This window comes from Aspergillus mulundensis, assembly GCF_003369625.1.
Source record: "Aspergillus mulundensis strain DSM 5745 chromosome Unknown scaffold_12, whole genome shotgun sequence".
Lineage (NCBI taxonomy): Eukaryota > Fungi > Ascomycota > Eurotiomycetes > Eurotiales > Aspergillaceae > Aspergillus > Aspergillus mulundensis.
Genome location: NW_020797900.1, coordinates 1,192,891 through 1,208,227, shown reverse-complemented (window position 1 = coordinate 1,208,227; position 15,337 = coordinate 1,192,891). Strand labels below are relative to the sequence as shown.

At 54.1% G+C, this 15,337-nt stretch overlaps 5 protein-coding genes across 5 annotated transcripts; 1 reads left to right on the top strand and 4 right to left on the bottom strand.

Annotated features, from left to right (window-relative positions):
• Positions 1–2,322: 2,322 nt before the first annotated feature.
• On the bottom strand, positions 2,323–4,674 carry DSM5745_09672 (uncharacterized protein; the record flags this gene model as incomplete). The annotated part of the gene is made up of 3 exons (XM_026751688.1): positions 2,323–3,974; positions 4,031–4,401; positions 4,634–4,674. The coding sequence occupies 3 exons, from the start codon at positions 4,672–4,674 to the stop codon at positions 2,323–2,325; spliced, it is 2,064 nt and encodes a 687-aa protein (XP_026600036.1).
• A 615-nt stretch (positions 4,675–5,289) lies between these two features.
• On the bottom strand, positions 5,290–5,830 carry DSM5745_09671 (uncharacterized protein; the record flags this gene model as incomplete). The annotated part of the gene is made up of 2 exons (XM_026751687.1): positions 5,290–5,342; positions 5,497–5,830. 2 exons carry the CDS (start codon positions 5,828–5,830, stop codon positions 5,290–5,292), a joined length of 387 nt encoding a protein of 128 aa, XP_026600035.1.
• Positions 5,831–6,359: 529 nt separating this feature from the next.
• Positions 6,360–7,279, top strand: DSM5745_09670 (uncharacterized protein; the record flags this gene model as incomplete). Its single annotated transcript, XM_026751686.1, has 3 exons — positions 6,360–6,401; positions 6,474–6,589; positions 6,649–7,279. 3 exons carry the CDS (start codon positions 6,360–6,362, stop codon positions 7,277–7,279), a joined length of 789 nt encoding a protein of 262 aa, XP_026600034.1.
• Positions 7,280–7,389: 110 nt separating this feature from the next.
• DSM5745_09669 (uncharacterized protein) lies at positions 7,390–12,279 on the bottom strand (the record flags this gene model as incomplete). Its single annotated transcript, XM_026751685.1, has 12 exons — positions 7,390–7,451; positions 7,503–7,848; positions 7,898–7,981; positions 8,035–8,212; positions 8,262–8,377; positions 8,588–9,559; positions 9,666–9,990; positions 10,495–11,391; positions 11,464–11,793; positions 11,856–11,929; positions 11,996–12,017; positions 12,098–12,279. The coding sequence occupies 12 exons, from the start codon at positions 12,277–12,279 to the stop codon at positions 7,390–7,392; spliced, it is 3,588 nt and encodes a 1,195-aa protein (XP_026600033.1).
• A 1,041-nt stretch (positions 12,280–13,320) lies between these two features.
• On the bottom strand, positions 13,321–14,702 carry DSM5745_09668 (S8 family peptidase; the record flags this gene model as incomplete). The annotated part of the gene is made up of 4 exons (XM_026751684.1): positions 13,321–13,674; positions 13,728–13,816; positions 13,874–14,318; positions 14,382–14,702. The coding sequence occupies 4 exons, from the start codon at positions 14,700–14,702 to the stop codon at positions 13,321–13,323; spliced, it is 1,209 nt and encodes a 402-aa protein (XP_026600032.1).
• Positions 14,703–15,337: the final 635 nt, after the last annotated feature.

The following is a 15,337-nucleotide window of genomic DNA, read 5'->3' as shown; positions in this document are numbered from 1 at the left end:
AAAAATACATTAGATGTGTATCCCACTTACAGCTTCCATCATCCCTCGTTGCCGAAGTTCTAGTTAGGTTACAACTTACACCATACAAACCCAAAACACCAAGTTACTCGGCAACCAATAATTCGACAAGCACACCAATCCTACCTACCCCCTTGGGCTCTTAGCAGCCTCGCACCGGCACCGTGTCCAGCTACCGTTCCCGTCCAATGCATGAGCACGGAGGACAGTCCTCCAGGAACCCGCAAGCATCCCAACGGGCAATGACGTAATGCCGCTGCTGGTCGGAAAAAGACGGGAGACCCCAATGCACCGGTGGGCAAATGCAGTTTAAGCCCTAACCCCCTTGGTTGACGCGGTGGGGCAGCGCAGCCCTAACTGTCCAGTCGCTAGTGAGGCGTTGTGGCCGTGTATCAGGCTGGTGGGGTGTCCACTCTCCATTGAGTGCTTTGTTACTTGTATCAGTGATGTATGGAGATGTATGAAGTGAGATATTTATTGTCGCGGAAAACGCCGGGTGGAGATGGAGATGAGATAGCCTTCGTCGGGCGTTTAAGGAACGAGGCAGGGGAAATGGATGGAGGTGGTTGTATGAAGTAAGTTGAGCGAGCTTGAGAGCATGCTTTACGGAGTAGATACAAAGTAGAGAGGAACCTTGGAGGAGGGCCAGTGAGAGCGCGATAGATGCAGTCGGGAATGGGATGCAGATGTGTTCATAATTAGCCTAACTCCCTGCCATTTAATGCAGATGCTATTGATCTAGTCATGTTTGGCAGACAAGGATATAGATAGATTGCACCAGGAACATCCCGTCCTGACATCTTGCCCAGGACAAACAAGCAAAAGTACCAAGTCCCTGACAACTACAAGGACATTCTTCAACCCAAAAGCTGCTCTGCAGCCAGAATAGCTATTACAACAGAATAGATATACTGCATACATCTCAGACAAACCTCCCAGCCTCAACCTCATCACCATCACCAACCCCGCCTCCTCTTTCCCGCTGCCCGCACCGTTAGCCGCCAGCCCAAGGCCAACCCAGGAAGAACTGGCGATCACGATGATCGTCATGGCTTCCCGCGGCTATGGCCGAAGAATACAAAATACACGGCTGTCTTTTTGCTAGTAGTTGATGCGATATTTAATTTGACTTTGTGGCGTACCCGTACATGCTGCATGCATACCTAAAGCGGGTGTTGTCTGTAGACTGTGGGTAGACTAGACGGTAGACGGTAGACCGTACTACTGTACTCCGTAGACACGACCAATGCGAGGATTCAGGTCTGATATCATTGTGCATTTGGACGAGCTTGCTCATTGTATCTGCATCCTGGAGAGGTCGGTTTTCCGGGGTTATCCCGAAGTCTGTAGTGTGGTGATGGTGAGCAAACACCATGCATGGAGTACTCCGTAGATACTCCGTAGAACCCCCAGGGCTGATCAAGTCAATGACAAAGTTTAGTTCGCTCCGTCAGTGCAGACTGACTCGGGGTGGCGAATATGCAGCCAACCTTACCGTAGACCCCTGTTTTCCTTCGCTTCCATCGACAGTCTACACCGCAGTTCTCGAAGATCATGCCCAAGAGATCAATCTAACAGCGGCCAAGGCCCAAATTCAATATCTTCGAAGTTTGAGCGCGAGGGGCGTCTTGGGGAAAAGGCAAAAAGGGTCCTATCAGTTAGTTCAAGCCACGGCTGTAACTAGCCATGCAGGACAGTCCGCATTTATATTGTGGCTTTTGCGGGGTTGTTTTAACGCTACCCTGGGTCCTTTCTACAGGTTATTGAAATTATGGACATCAGAATGCCCCCTGCTAGACTGATGAGTTGCCCCGGGCTCTGCATAAGGACACTGATACCATCGAGGGGGCAAGAGTGTATACAGCCTTACCTGGTGTGCTTAGTAGAACCTCGGTAGACTCTGTAGACTCGCCATCCTTCATCATCCAAGACCAGGGTGACAGTGAACGCAAAAATGGCTGTAATTCCGCCGACCCTGCAGATCTTACGTGCTGTTGCATAACCAACCAGGATAAGGGTGGTCAACCAAACCCAAAAAGCGCGAGGAGCGTGATCCTGTTGAGAATGAGACGCCGTGAAGCCTGTGAACAGAGGAACAATAGTGACAACAAAGACCGAAGAAGTGCTATACTGAAGGCAATCGAGAAGATCCTCGACAAGAGAGTGACAAACTATAAACGTAGTGATTGGTATCATTATCAACAGAAGCACAACCGACCCCCATGTTTCCCCCCAAACGCCGTTTCGCCATATTACTAAGTAACAGTCCTATCATATCAACAGAACAGAGGGTATAATCAACAATCAAGATCGACGAACTCTTCTCGGCATGGGCGTTGAGCCCGCATTGACCTTGAGCAGATTTGTCTTCACTGAGCGCCCACCACTCAGTAGCGAGGGCACGTCATTAGAGCCAGAAGCAGCAGCGGTAGGGAGCTTCGACGACGTCCTGGTCATGGTCTTCGGCGACTTGGGCATCAATTTCTTCCGCTTCGCGATAGGAGTCGATCCCGCGGTCGCGGTGGGCGACGAAGGCGATGATGTCGAGTCGTTCGAGGAGTCTGTGATGAGGGTGGATTCAAGTGGCTTGGGTGGTCCCAACCGCCGCACGCGACGGCCCCGAGTTGCACTTCCGGTGGCTGCAGTTGGAGATGCAGTAGTCGCTGCAGCTGCAGGCGCGGTCTTTGAACCCGGCGCAGCAACACCAGTCCTTAGCGACGATTGGGGCAAAGAAGTGCGCCGACTGCCTGCCTCCTTCTTTTTATCGGTGGGCTTTGATGTTGTGGCCTTGGAATCCTGCTTGCTGCTGGCTAGTTCGTCGTCGCTCCCTGACGCATCGCCCTCATACTCCTCCAGACGTTCTTCGTTCCAGGTAACGTACTTCTTCGGCTTATTGTTCCTTCTGAGGCCGTCATCAGCGATGTTGAAGCTCGGCTCTGGCGTGCGACCCAAGTTCTGCAGCACGTATTTCGGCATCAAAGCATCTCCCCTGTTATGCTTCGTGTTTTGTCGAGTCTCCAGAGCAAGTTTCTGTGCGTCTGTCCGTTGAAGGAAAACGAATTCATTTCCCCTCGCGCGACGAAGCGAAAGCGTCGTCCGGGAACTCGGCGCTGCCGCTCTCTGGAGCGACCTCACTCGCGTGCTCCGACGGGCAACTGGACTTGAAGAATCATTGTCACCCGTACTATCCTCCTTCTCGTCCGCCTTAGAGGGCGACTTCTGCGGCGACGTAGTGTTGGCGTCTAGGTCTTCTAGCGCGCGGCGCTCGGGAGTGGGAATCTCAACAAAAACCTGCTGCTGCGGCGTAGGCGGCTGCTCTTGCTCCTGTTCTTCGAGATCCGACGCGATAACTGGTGTTGCTGTTTCTGCCTCTGCGGCCGCCTTGGCTTCGCGTTTCGCTTTGGCCTTGGATAGAAAGTCATTCAGCAGTGCGGTATCTTCCCCGTCCAGGGAGCTGCGCAGTGCCGATCTGACGAGTGTTGACTCTTGCTCGGTCGTTAATTCTACCGGTACTGCCATTGTATCCTTGCTCTCGGTCTCTAAAGCCTTCGTAGCCACATCCGGTCGCGGCTCCTCATCGGCTGCCGTCGCTACATCTGATGCATCATCGGTGGCGGCTGCGCTGTCTGCAGCATGTGTAGGCGTAAGGCCACGAACTTCGTCCAGGTTGATAGTGTCGGGGGATTTTATGTTCACGATCACCCCACGCTCTTTGTTCGCTAGGCAACTAGGCTCACCATGTAGCGCTTCGGGATTCGCTGCCCCGATATTACCAGGGCCCGGGGTCTGCGTCGGGAATTCGCCGGTTTTCTCAGGTTCCTGCACCGCACTGTTCCCGCTTGACGTGGTCCCACCCGAGTGTTCCCCGACTTCGGCCATTTCCTCATCCTCATCATCCTGCAGGTCATCATCAATCATGTGTTCGTCTGTGCTGTTTGTAGTCGCAGGGAGTTTGCCTATTTCGGCAGTCAGCAACCGTTTATTTCCGGTAAGTCCAACAGCGTATACGTACGTCGCTTCCGCGAGACCTCCGATTCCCATTTTGTTTCGAGAAATGACCTGCCGCGTCCGCTGGGTGTCTCGCTGTCATCTTCGTCGGAAGATCTCTGAAAGACGCGACACTGGCGCTTGACACCGCGACAGTAATCCGCGTTTGCCCGTGCGTTGATCTCGTGCAGGAGCTCGCTCTCCTTAAGGCCGGTCGCATCGGGCGTAATCAATTGCTGCAGGGCTTTCATGCTGTTGAACGAGGACCGGAAGCGCTTCCACACCTTCCGGGGCTTTGCACGATTGAGGAACGATGTCGAGGGTTTGCGATCCCATATGCGGGGGGCTTTGGAGTTTTTCACCGGCGTAAAATGGATCTCTTTGTCGTCGAGAAGACTGAAACGTGATTAGGGTTAGCATAGATGGAACAAAGATTTCTCGGCTTTGATGTTTGAAGTAGACCGCATTTTGTACGGTCGCGTCGCAATAGATCGGACGGTAGGGAGTATGCCGACCATGAATAGGAGGAAAAGGGGCCTGATGCCCCTGACTTGACAGCGCTCCATCATGGGCGCTCCAAGTCCGCGCGAGAATGTCGCAGGTATCCATAGAGTATAACGGCACTCACCATGATTGTATTTGTGGGGGGAGCGAATTGGCTGTGCCCATTTTGTCGACGCGCGGAATGCTCGTCGCGGGATGACGGAAGGGCGATGAATGTGGGATGCTGGGAAAGATGTGCTTTTGATAAGAGATAGAGTGATGATAAATTGCGAGATAGAGTAAAAGGAGATGTCTGGGAATTCGCGAAGAGCAATGGCGCGTTTGAAGAATTACTGAAACTCTGAGCGATGTTGTTTGACTGGCCAGGTGAGGCGGGCGGTTGCCCTGCCAACAGAAGCCCGGATCTGCCCCCAGAACCGTTGAAGATAAAGATGCAAACTTATTGGCTGCAGGTAAAGAGCTTATTTGGAGTGTATTCTGGGGTACAATCATTCCATCATACTTCGTTGCGTCAGATATCGCCTCTCCATGGAGGCCACCATCTGGCAGCGACAACAAAGCCATACGTTTACTCCCAGACTAAGGGCAGACTAAGGCAAACCAACGGCAAACCACAAGAATTGCGAATAAACGCTGTGACTGATTATAACTTGACCTGATCAAGAGCTGAAATGCCACATATGGTCGTATCTCATGAATCATCCCGTATCAACGCGATGCGCGCCTCAAATGAGAGCCAAGACGCAAAGTAGAACACCAAACGCCAGCCATGCATTTAATCTAACCCAGCTTCTGTTTCATATCGCGCTCATCGAACGGGTCCCCGAATTCATCTAAATAGATGTCGTTAGCATCAGGTCACTCAACGCCCGAACACGATCGGCAACATCTCAAACGACCCGAGAAGCGCCATATTGAAGGACGCCTGTCTTCCAGGCGATCCGGAAAGAAAGGAAAGAAACGAGTGATTCAGCAGAGGGAACTAACCGAGATTCCAATCCAAATCAATAACATACTCCATCGCGCGCTGATACTCCTCCTCCGCCCGTTTATTCATCCACGACGCCCCCGGCTGTTCCGTTGACCCCGTTGACTCCGTTGTCCCGTTTTCGGCATTGACAAACTCTTTCGTATGGTCAATCGAGCCGCCCGTTGGTTGAGTCTGTGAGCCTGGCGGGGAGAGCTCCGAGGCGCCTGCGAACTGCAGATTTGCGGTCTGGGTTTGTTGCGTTGGGGTGCGGGAGCCGGCGTCCATGTCGGAGAAGGAATGGGTGGATTCGGGGGATGAGGCCATTTGGGAGTCTCCATCTGGGTCTGTCATTGTTAGCTAGATAGACGTGTACGCGTAGTTTTGTTTTAAGTACGTGCTGGGGTGCGAATGCGGGGAGGATGGAGTGGGTTATCGATGGATTGGGAGCCTACCTGTTGCCATGGCGGGCTATTAGATGCGAAATATGTCGGATAGAGCTGGGGAGGCGAGTAGATAAGAGTTTCTAGACCAAAGGCAATGACAAGCGTGAAATCTGGAGCTGTTGGTGAAGATGGAGAGGTGATGCAGCTACAGGTGTTGGAGGATAGGCGGCTTATCTTAACTAAGCAATTCCGGTCCTCAAATTTGGTCTCAGTCGGGCCATCCTTTCTCCTACTTTTCGGCTCAAACACCACAAAACCACGACATTGCCTGACTACAGAACAGGATATAGACATTAGAGTCTCCATTTTTGGTCTATATTTATCTCCACCCTCCAATACCCGCAATCCCTGCGTCCATCCACTCGTTTATACAAACAGTCTGACGATTTTTCCGCCTTACCGAATCTTTTTTACACGGAGTAATGAGCGCAAAAGCAATGGGTGACGCCTGGGAAGATGACTGGGAATCGCAAGCCGACGTTCGTTCTCCCTGTATTGACTAGGCGTATTCGTCCTCTCGTACCGTGCAACTAACCTGACTTCGACTCCAGAGACTGGACAGTGAACCCACCCCGCCTCCACCGGAAAAGAAAGTGTCGTCCAAAGTGAGCAAGGCCCAACGCCGCGCTCAACAGCTGGAATTCAACCGCCAATTATGGGCGGAAGCGTATGTTCAGCAGGATCCTGTTCAATCACTCTCGATCTGACAATTGTCCTTGAAACCAGCGAATCCCCGCAAACCTTCCATTTCTACGAAGCCGCCTCCGATGTGCCCCTAAAACAGGAGTTCAAACCGACCGTCACGGTTCTTAGTCGCAATCCAGTCATCGCTACGAGACAATCCTCTTCGGCCGCTGGGGCTGCCGCGAGTCTTGCGCGCTTGGATCTGAACGCCGACGACTCAGACGACGAAAAGCCGCCGGAGCCTACCCCGGAGGAACGCCAGGCAATGGCCTTGAAGAACCGGGAGGAGAAGCAGCGCAAGTATGAGGAGGTGCGCGAAAGACTTTTTGGTTCACCGTCTGCCCCCACCTCCGGGGCATCTTCACCACGAAGCGCGACCCCTCCTAGGCAAGAAGGCCGAGGGAAAGGGAGGGGCCGTGGAAATGGGAGGGACAATAACAATCGAGATCGGAGAGACCAGTCTGCCGCGTCAGGGAAGCCGAAACAACTCTACGACCCGGCCTCCCCCTCCAGCAGGCCCAATTCGTCTTATGGCAGAAGGGATTGGCAGAGTGGTGAAACGAGCCAGGGCGAACAGCCGCAATCCCCGCGCCAGCCAATCCGCAACCCTCGCGGCCCAGATAGTAGTGGAAGAGGTGGCTTCAGGGCACACCGGGGAGCAAAAACACCCTAGACTACGCGGAAAGCACTGTGCTACATGGTGCGCATTCATCGCATTCTCAAATCCCGACTCTCGGTCTTTGGTGAGATTTCTAAGATCGAATGCTATCGAGACAACGGGAATCATGGCAAACCTCTTCCGGAATTGATCGCATTCGCAAGCTGGGAAGTATTGGGGCGGTTCTCTGCTCGGACATCAGTCAGCTTGATCGCCAGACATGACAAAGATTACCCACCTGCATAGCGCTCATAGCTATCAAGATAAAGATCGGGCGAGCTCGTCGTCGCCTTGATATGCTCGTTGGCCTCGATCGCATCCACCCAAGCGCCCCATCGCGTTCCAGGCTCAGGGTCCGGCCAGCCACGGTACGGCTTCAGCACGCGATTTAGACGGACTACCCAGGGGGCAATTTGGACATCCACAAAAGAGATATCCCGCCCGAGAAAGAATGGCCCTTCTTGATCCGCAGCCCCAACTAGCGTGTTAAACGAGTCGCGCAGTTCCTGTGCATGTTCAATTTGCTTCTGCTGATCCTGCTCTTGCAGCACACGGTAGAAGCTAGGAACTATATGGCGGTTGACCTGCCTCTGTTAGACGCTGAACCAGAGTCGGAAAGCTACCATCACTCACGAAGTCCGCCCACAGCCGACAGTGGGCTCTCAGCTTCGCATCGCCAGGAGGAAGCAGAGGAGGGTCAACGTTCAAATCCTCGAGCTGCCGCGCTTGTTAGTTTGAGAAAGTCGCCCGGCGGCGCAGGAAATTCGTACATATTCGAGCAAAACGGAGCTTTCATACGATCCCCAATCACCGTGTCTCAACGCCGGAACCAGACCTCTCGGGTTGACGTCTAGCAACGACTGCGGCTTTTTATACGGGTCGACTTCGATATACTGGTAGGGTAGACCCTTGAGCTCCAAGGCTATCCAGACCCGCTGCACAAATGGGCTGGACGAATTAGCTCGCTCTTCTATATTGTAATCGAGATTGGACTCACCAGAAGCAACTCCCGTACAGCTTCAAGTCCGAATCCTCGGCGTGCCTTTCTGCCGTCTCAGCCGCTGGACCGGTGGCCTGGGTGTGGTAGCTTTTTGGGGCGGACATTGTCCTGGTCTTGTACGGTCTATTAGATTATATGATGAGATAGATTCAATGCCAGTTAATGTGTTGTCAGTTGCAAGTTGAAGAGAAAGCGGGGAAAGAGGACGGTTGGATGTGTTCCTGCCACCGCGTGACGTGACGTAACCCGGCGCAACATCTCCCCAAATACACAGTAGACAAGAGACAGAGGGTGGACAAGGGTAGGGCAAGTGGAAGACTTACAGCTGACAACGACTTCTTCCGTTCCCTCGCCTCCTTCAGCAGGTGCCGCTGCACACTATTCTTCTTCACCCGATCGCTCTCCTCCAGCGTATGCCGGTGCCCCCCGCCAACCCCATCATTCTTCCCGTTCGCCCCGTTCCCATTCACGCGCTGGATCGTGAAGAATCGGCCACCATCAGCGCCAGGATGTCCCTCCGGCAGCGGCGGATTCGGCGTGAGCACCCCAAACGGCTGGATCTGGCCCTGACTCTCCCTCATTTCAGCCCCAGGAACAAACCCACCACCACTACCAGCAGCAGCAGCAGGAAACTGGAGCAGCGCATTAACACTCGGCAGCACCTCCCCCGAAACCGAAAGCGCCGGATCAACGTCAGCAGCCGAATACGAGAGCGAAAACCCCTGCTGCAACTGCTGCTGCTGCTGCTCCGAGCCCAGCCCTCCAGCTTCAAGAGACACGGCGCCAGCACCAAACCCCGCCGCATACCCGGGGAAGTACTCCGTGATCTTGACCTTGACGTCGCAGAGGTCCCGCTGCCGCGCGGTCCGCTTGCGCTTCTTCTTGTTCGGGTCGTCGGACTTCGGGGTCCCGGGCGGCCGGCCCTTCAGTCGGCAGTCCCAGTAGTGCGAGACCAGGGGCTTGCGCTTGTAGTGCTGTGTCGAGCGGTGCGAGTAGATGTTGTCGACGTGTGGGAAGTAGGTTCGGAATCTAGTGGTCAGATCTGTTAATTGCCTGTAGATAGCGGCGCAAACACGAGAGACAGGGTCGTACTCTTCTTCGCTCATGACGATCATCTCGTCGACGTTGAATAGACGCTCCCTCCATGCTTCTAGATCCGGCGGGTCTGCTATCGATGCGACATCGCGAAGGTATCCGTTTTCTTTGGAGGCGAAGATGGATTCGTTCGAGCTACTTGTTTGCGGTTGCGGTTGCGGTTGCGGTTGCGCGGTGCGCAGGGACGTTTGGTCCTGCGGCTGAAATGCGCATTGTTAGCATTTTGATTTTGCAAGCTCGTACGTTCGCGACAACAGCAGATAGGTAGTCGCATTATTGTAACAAAACTGCAGGTGCGCTACTCACCATCAGTGTCCCGTACGCATCCTCCGGCCGGAGCTCTCTTTCTCCAAGTTGACCTTGACCTTGATGCTGATGCTGATGCTGGTGGAGGTCATACTGATCGAATTCCGCGACGGCAGATTGCAAGCGTTGTAGCGAGCGAGCTTCAACGTCGACGTCAACGTCCAGCTGGTGTTGGTCGCTTTCGTGGTGCTTCCCGCTCGCAGCCAAATTCGACGCGTTTTCCGCAACGGATGAGAGTAGCGGCTGGAGAGGACGAAGGGGGTCCGGGTCGCGCAGTCCCAGATCGTCCATTGCAGAACCTAACAGGTGGAGGCTTTCCTGGATGCTTTTGAATTCGGTTAAGACGCCGATGTATAGTTTGGAGGGTAAGCTGCTAGCTCAGGGACCTTGGACGCTGCTTTTAGGGAAAGGGAAACGCGGGGGTTGAAGCGGCGGGAGCTTAACACTGCTCTGGGCGGCTTATTAAGCAGCTCCCTTGGCCTAAATACTGCACACAAACAATGCACTGCACAAATGTCCGGTTTTTCTACAACTCTACACGGAAACAATTGACCACATAGTGATATTGTCTTCCAATTGTCTATGTCTTGCAAGTCATGTATCAAAAGTAAGAAGAACAAAGAAAGGCAAAGGTAATCAATCACGTTGACAGGCCGCCAGCCGAGTCCCAACCCAGCACAAGACTCATACAATCAACCAAACTCCAAAGCAATACCCAGACGAACGCAAAGACTTCTTTTCTCGCCAAAAAAGTAGCAATGCACAGCAAACAGAGTTCCCATCCACACCTCCGCCTCCACTCAACAGATTAACCATCGAAATCTAGTACCCGTCCTCGTCAACACTATGCTCTTGGTACATGTCCAAGCTATACTTGGCGAACTTGCTGCGCGCGCGAATCGTCTCACCAAACCGCGAGAATAACGGGGGAACGAGGCAGAAGAGCGTGGCGACAGCAGCCAGCAACGAGACAGCGACATTGGCCCCGAGATTCGTGAACATGGGACTCGACACGAGCGGCAGGATACCCGACAGCAGAGCGCGGATAAGACTGAGCGCAGCGAGCCCACTCGCAGCATAACTGAGGTAGCTGTCGGCGAGATATCCGCCCAGCACATAGTCGATTTCGTTCAGGGCGTATCCGATCAGGACCAAGGCGAGCACGGAGATTACCCAGTGCAGATGCTGGACGGCGGGAGGTATTGTCCAGGCGAAGGCCCACAGTGCGCCGGCGAGGACACCCGACCCTATCCAGAATCCGGCGAGTTTGTGTTCTGGGAGGAGGATTGTGCCATGTCTGCGACGCCGCTCGATGAGGTGCATGTCCAGGTATCTCGTTAGGAGGCCGAGACTCAGCCCGGCGCCGATGGCGATGAACGGAAGGCATGCCTGTTTTTCTGAAAAGCCGAGGCTCACATAGATCGGTGGTAGGCATTGCGTGAAGAGGTAGACGAGGGCAGTGGCCACGGCACTCATAACCGAAACAGCGAAGACAATAAGCTCCGTGAAGAACAGTCGGATTGGTCGGCCTAGTGCAACGCGCACGAATGTTCGCAGATCCGGCGCACTATCTGGGTTCAGACTGACAAGGTAGTCAATCTTCGTCATCTCTCGAAGATTAGCCACTTCTCGCTCGAGCAAGAGGGCGGGACGGGATTCACGGATCCCCAGCAACAGGAGAGTCAGGATTCCAGTCACAATGGCTGCAACGTAGAAGAGCCACGTCCTGGGGACCTAGATTAGCCAACCAAACTAAGGTATAGAGACGAGCGAGAAGTCTAACGAGCTATGCACGTACCAATGCAAATCCGCAGTGACAAAGGTGCCCATGATCGGCCCAACGACCAGACCGAGATTAGCCACCAGAGCCCAGATCCATATCATCCAAACACGGTCTCGCGAGTTGAACATGTCCTCGACACTACCCACGACAATGGTGCTGGGAATAGCGGAGAGGAACCCGCTAAGGGCTCGGCCAAAAACAACACCTTTGACAGACGGGATAGCGGCGATGATAACACAACAGATGCTGTACGTCCCAGAGCTGATGATATACAGCTTCTTCCGGCCAAAGCATTCCGAGTAGGGCGGGAGGATGATACCCCCGAGGGCTTGCCCGAGCAAATACCTGCAAAGCCGAGTTAGCATGCTTCGCCCGCAAAAGCCAGGGGCATATTTAGTTGAACGAACACTGTCACGAAAATAAAGATCGACAACTCGTCCGAAATCCCAAATTCCTTTGATGCAACATTTGCAGCCGTCGACTGCCCAGATGTTGGTCAGCATAGCCGTCGAGTGTGGGGGATTGGCAGGGGAAGCAAGGGACCTACACCAGCCGTGCTGACAGACGTGCTACACGCATGGCGGAAGATTAGCTTATCTGCAGATCATCGAATCACGACAGCACAAACAAAGACACGACAAGAACATACGTGAAGAACTCGAGAAAGATGAGGAGCGAGATATCGTGGATCTTCCTCGAAATGAGCCAGTTGCGAGGGTGTCTCGGATTCCCAACAGCCCATTGGATGTGATACCCATCAGCGGCGACTCTGAGCCCGTACTGGGCCAGAGAGTGTTGTAGGACATCCTTGTCGGACTCTAACTGAGACATTGCACGTAGCTATCTATCGCAGCCGCAGATCCTGCTAATAGTCGGAGAGTGCGGTTCGCGTCACTTTATAGGGATAGGACAGGCGGCTGTGAACGTGGAGGGCAGTCGAGAGCCCGGGAAAAGAAAAAGTGTATAGGGTATCCATTGCGTCCGTCTTGGTTCTTGATAGTGCCTAAATGTACTCTAGCAAAGTTAGCATCCGCTCCGCAAGACAAGGGGCGAGCGAGGAGAGCGAGAACAAGATAATCGAATGAATGAATGCAAGCAAGGGATGCGATGTGATGCACCTGCTGCTTGTATGTCACACCCGAAGCCTTTGTGTAAAGTCCGACCCGTCCCCCAACTGTATTGGCCTCCGGTGAGAATTCTGGATGGGCCCTTTTGGGTTCCTGCATTCCAATTGATGAAACACCAGCGGGACATTCGCAGACCTGGCCCACAGCACGGAGTGGGACGGACGTATGCTTTCGCTGCGGTCCGTGCAGCAAGGCCGTTCACTGGATGGGGAGCATATGGAAGAATCTTCCCTGATATATGAGGGGGTAACAGGCATACGGCCCCGACGGCTAGACGTCTAACTTTGAATCACTCATCTGGCGGACCGAGACGACGCTAGAATTCTCCGAATGAGACGTAGAGAGTTCGATCGCGGGAGCGCTGAAGACGCAGTGACCAGAGCGGGGAGTTGGGGGAAGGGATAGAGAACTTTCAAGGAAGCGGAGTTGCTTGTTGTCACGGGCCAGCTGCAGCATTCTTCGTGGGCACCAGACAAGCCGACGTCATTTTCTCCAGATTTTCCTGAGATAACCTTGCTGGAGAAGAGTCGAGGGGTGGGAATCGAGGTAGTGGTACGAGTTCTATTCCAAGGTTCCGCACTGGGCCGCGAACTGACCTACGAGATGGGACCTATATAGAGACGATAAAAATATGTGCATTCGTAACAAGGTCACATGAATCATCCTTCTAGCCACCACCGCCATCCCCTGTCGTTCTTCTGCTGTTCAAGTCTTGAACATGGTCATGTTTAGGTTCCTTAGGCTCTTAGGCGTTGCCGTTGTAAGCAAGAAGGTTAGGGCTGCCGCGAACGTTGGAGAGAGCGTTGCGGGTAGCCAACTCCTTGATGCGGGAGATGATAGCGGCGGGAGAAGAGAGATTTTCAAGAGCGGCCAGGTAGAGGGACAGGCCGACGATGTGGGGAGTGGCCATGGAGGTACCCGAGATGGTGTTGGTAGCGGAGGTGGAGCCAATCCAGGCGGAGAGGATATCCTGACCAGGGGCAAAGACATCGACGACGGTGCCGTAGTTGGAGAAGGACGCGCGGGCGTTACCGACAGTGCTAGCAGCAACGGTGAGGGCGTTGGGTGCAGAGGCAGGGCTGGTGGAGGATGCATCAACCTGGAATGGAGTCCGTTAGATATTTCCGTATAATAATGTTTGAGCAAACTCACGTTGTCGTTTCCAGCAGCCACAACGGAGAGAACGCCCTCATCGTACGCATCCTCGACGGCCTGGTTGAAGGCGTAGGAGTAACCACCACCTGGGAATTCTCGTCAGTAATGATTACCATCGCACGCTGGTAACAGCTGATGCTTACCCAAGCTCATGTTGATAGCGCTCTTGCCGGTGCGGCCCTTGCTCACGATGTCGTTGGCAGCCCAGTTGAAGCCGTCGAGAATGATGGAAGTGCTGCTAGATTCGCCCTGGAAAACCTTGACGGAGAGAAGGTTGGCGTTCTTGGAAACACCGTAGGTAGCACCGCCGATAGTACCAGCAACGTGGGTACCGTGGCCGACGCTGTCAACATGCTGACCACCAACAGCGTTGTAGGCGAGGCTGGCGCGGCCCTCGAATTCGTTGTGGTCGACATTGATACCGGTGTCCACCACGTAGGCGTAAGTGCCCTCTCCGGCGCTAGTGTCGTAGATGTAGGTGGTGCTCGACTGGCCCTTGTGCGAGATAGCACCAAGACCCCAAGGAGCGCCGGACTGGGAGGTCAGGGCGTCAAGGTACCAGATTTGGTCCTCCTCAACGTTGGCGACCTGCGTGATTGTCAAATGTCAACATTTGCGTACTTTGACCGTAATCGGAGGTGAAGCACTCACCTCTGCGCTGTTCCGGATCTCCTCGATGGTGGCATCGTCGAAAGAGCCGGAGTAGCCAGCGAACTTGTTGATCTTGTAGTTCTTCTCAATTCCGGAGTACTGGTCGCGCTCAGCAAGGCCGCGACGCTCCAGGTTGCGCTTGTGGACGTTGGAGGCCCAAGTGGTATGGGCGTCGATTTGCTCGGTCTGGATGCCGGATTTGAAGGTGACAATGTACTTGCCGGGGACGGTTTCAGTTGCGCGACGGGGCTCGAGGGGAGCACCGAACACGGCAGGGAGGAGGGCTCCGAGAAGGAGGATCGAGCGCTTGAACGAATGCATGACGGAAGTCCTGAGGTTGGAACGGGATCGGGTGTGATCGTTCAGGGAATGGAGAGGTGTTGCGGTACTGGGAAGGAAAGAGCGATGGGATGGGCAACAACGCTCCTCTTATACCTGTCGCGAGCGCACTCCAACTCCAATTCGGCGCCATTGCTCTGGTCCATCACGAATTGATCACGAATTGACTAGGGTCGAGTCGCCAAAACTCACAGGGTGACATTGCATCTCCAGACGACAAGACTATTGTGCTCCATCGGAGCCATCGTTATCAGCGTGGTGAGTGCCAGCGCAAAGCACGCCAGGAATTGCGACGATCACCACAGGATCCATCTGCCCTCGAGCTGCTAAGAGAGCTAGATGGGTCATCAGGCGAGGACAAGCCGCCGGGTCGTTATCACGACACAGCTGCGCAAACCGTTGCCAATGTTTCCCCTCACATGCGCCTATGGCGGTCCACCCCTGGTCCCGCAAGGTTTCTCTGCCCTACACCCTCAACAGGAAGGTAGTACGCCGGGCCATCTACAGCCGGAGCTAGTGTTGTGCGAAAAAGCCTTGAAAAGGCGGAATAACTTCATGATTCGCTCTCAAGCTCCAGTGTGACTCTTTAGATGCTTGGCGCTCTCATGCGAGATGCG